Consider the following 2,500-nt stretch of genomic DNA (forward strand, 5'->3'; position numbering starts at 1 on the left):
GCTAGGTATACGTATATATAAGTACAAGGAGGAGAAGAATGAAGCATAATAGTTCGACCATACTCACAGGAAGTTGCTACCTCTGCACCTGCTCCCCCCCGTTCTGTGCAGATCTACCCACACTCATAGCGGAAGCAAAGTTTCAGAAGAGAACGTTGGGGGGTGATAACGTTACTGTGAGTCTTTCTGATATGAGAGTATGTTGTAAATGATTCATTTAAACAGGTACTCCACTGGCCCCTGGGAGTACGACTTTAGCTCGGTACATGCAAGTTTTCTGGAGTATCCTCAAATAGAGTTTATCAACTGTGAGATAAAGTTTAAGGAATATTGAATCTTGGACGACTGACTATTAAAAATGGGGACAATTCCAAGTGATGTCAAGAGGCTTTTGAATGGTAACTATGTTCTCTTTCCTTAAGTGATCCATACATGTCACATCATATCACATGCTCACTTAGAGACGCACGACTCCTTCTGACTGTAGTTTGTCAGAATAAAATAGTGAATTTATGCTACTTTCCTTTCCTCTGCATTTTAGCTCAGGCTCATGTGCTTCATGTGCTTCAACAGGTTATATTCCTATCAGCCCTTATTTTAATATTGCTTTCCATAGATTATCATCTGGCTCAATGGGATCTTGTTACAATGAGCATTCACAATGCAGCAGCTGGCCATGTGTTGTATTTGCATTAAACAGTCAGGGTAGGGAACCAGCACTCTGAGGGAACGTTGATGTGAGCTCAGCTCAGAGATGGCCTGTAGGATGGCCTGACACGGGCCTTCATCATGTGAACGCCAACACTGTTGTGCTGAGAATAATTAACTTATTAGTCAATGTATTGGATACCTAAAAATGTATACCTCAAATACCTGGTTCAGTTACATATCCTGCCATTGAAGCAGCTTTTTTCTTTCTCAAAGTTTCTTTTAGCAAGGCACAGCAGTCGTACTGCTGACTTTGCACTCTGAAATGCATCTGAAACAAAGTAGTCATCAACAACAACAGCAATAGCAATGGTACAGAGGAACAATACCGCTCTAACCATTCATATTTTAAAAGATTTAGAACTTTGTGGTGCCTTTGAGTGTGTCATGTTCCCCATTCCATATAGACGATGTAGACTGCAGCAAGGATTAGTTATTAACATAAATAATTCATAGAGTCACATTGGAAATGATTAACCTGCTAATATTAATGCTCACTCTGAACTTGCATCTAAACGAGGTGTGTTTTTATATTATATGTTTAGGCCATTTTTAAATGTCACATTCACTGATGAGGCCGCTGCCATTCTCCGGATAACCCTGACTTTGGTGTGATGTTCTCTCATCTCATCAGACTGTGAGATGTTCTTGGATGACATCCTGAAGGAAGAGAATCTGAGCAAGAATGCAGAAACGATGAGGAACATCTTGCTGGGCAACTTCACAGTGGTCTATAATCAGTGAGTTTCTTTCTCTTTGAAACACACGGCAGCTCAAGTGTGCAACATAGTCTGTTGTCCAGCTAAATTGTGTTGATGTTTCTAAATGATCGTTTAACCCACTATATCCAAAATACTTTGCATGAAATATGCTATATTTGATGGGACCTGAATGCTATTCTTTCCTGTCTGCTAATATTATTATACAGGTTTGAAACAATATCATTTAAAAAGTAAGAAGAGCTCTTGTGTTGATTCGAAAGCCTACCCCGGAAACAAGACTCTATACACTCTTGGCAATATACACCTGTGGTTTAGTGGTGTTTGCTGCAGGAACTGGAACAGTGTTCTTGTTAAATACTTTTTATGATACCGTTATTACTCTAGAATGCTGTTCCTGTTACTATTGAGAGCCAACATTGACTATTTTTTAATACATTTTTGATTTTGCAGAAATCCCCAGGAGTTCAACTTCACAGGTAAGTTAATTTACTTAATTAAATCATAAATCATCAATAGATGTCATGTTCTCCCCTCACCCAGATTCCACTGTGTGCGTGTGTGTGTGTGTGTGTGTGTGTGTGTGTGTGTGTGTGTGTGTGTGTGTGTGTGTGTGTGTGTGTGTGTGTGTGTGTGTGTGTGTGTGTGTGTGTGTGTGTGTGTGTGTGCCAATCACTGAAGTTGTACTCATATCACGTCAGACTTGAAACAATTGTTTATTGTGTACTGCAGCCCTGCTCAATGTTATCCATTGTTTTTTAGTTCACTTCCTCTGTGGAACGTCCTGTAAATAATGTGCATACTGTTCTTTGTTCTCAACACACACACACACCCTCAGCTGAGTCCAGACAGGAAGACGGTTCTGATGATAACCAGAGTTCCAGTCTGGGACGCTCCGATGACGCGTCAGTGGCCTCCGACTACCAAGATGAAGTATCTCCCAAATGTAAGTCAAATACAGACCCACTAGTGTGTGGGTGTGTGTGTGTGTGTGTGTGTGTGTGTGTGTGTGTGTGTGTGTGTGTGTGTGTGTGTGTGTGTGTGTGTGTGTGTGTGTGTGTGTGTGTGTGTGT

The 2,500-nt window shown here is 40.8% G+C and overlaps 1 protein-coding gene across 1 annotated transcript in view; it reads left to right on the forward strand.

The window, feature by feature from the left end:
* skap1 (src kinase associated phosphoprotein 1) overlaps nucleotides 1–2,500 on the forward strand; it is a 41,589-nt gene that overhangs the window by 1,184 nt on the left and 37,905 nt on the right. Inside the window, exons 3-6 of the mRNA XM_056576495.1 lie at nucleotides 112–398; nucleotides 1,343–1,448; nucleotides 1,881–1,906; nucleotides 2,266–2,373. Of these exons, the coding sequence (XP_056432470.1) occupies nucleotides 359–398; nucleotides 1,343–1,448; nucleotides 1,881–1,906; nucleotides 2,266–2,373 (280 nt within the window). The 5' untranslated portion in view covers nucleotides 112–358. The remainder of the gene's footprint in view (nucleotides 1–111; nucleotides 399–1,342; nucleotides 1,449–1,880; nucleotides 1,907–2,265; nucleotides 2,374–2,500) is intronic.

This window comes from Gadus chalcogrammus, chromosome 18 (assembly GCF_026213295.1).
Source record: "Gadus chalcogrammus isolate NIFS_2021 chromosome 18, NIFS_Gcha_1.0, whole genome shotgun sequence".
In the NCBI taxonomy this organism is placed as follows: Eukaryota; Metazoa; Chordata; class Actinopteri; order Gadiformes; family Gadidae; genus Gadus; species Gadus chalcogrammus.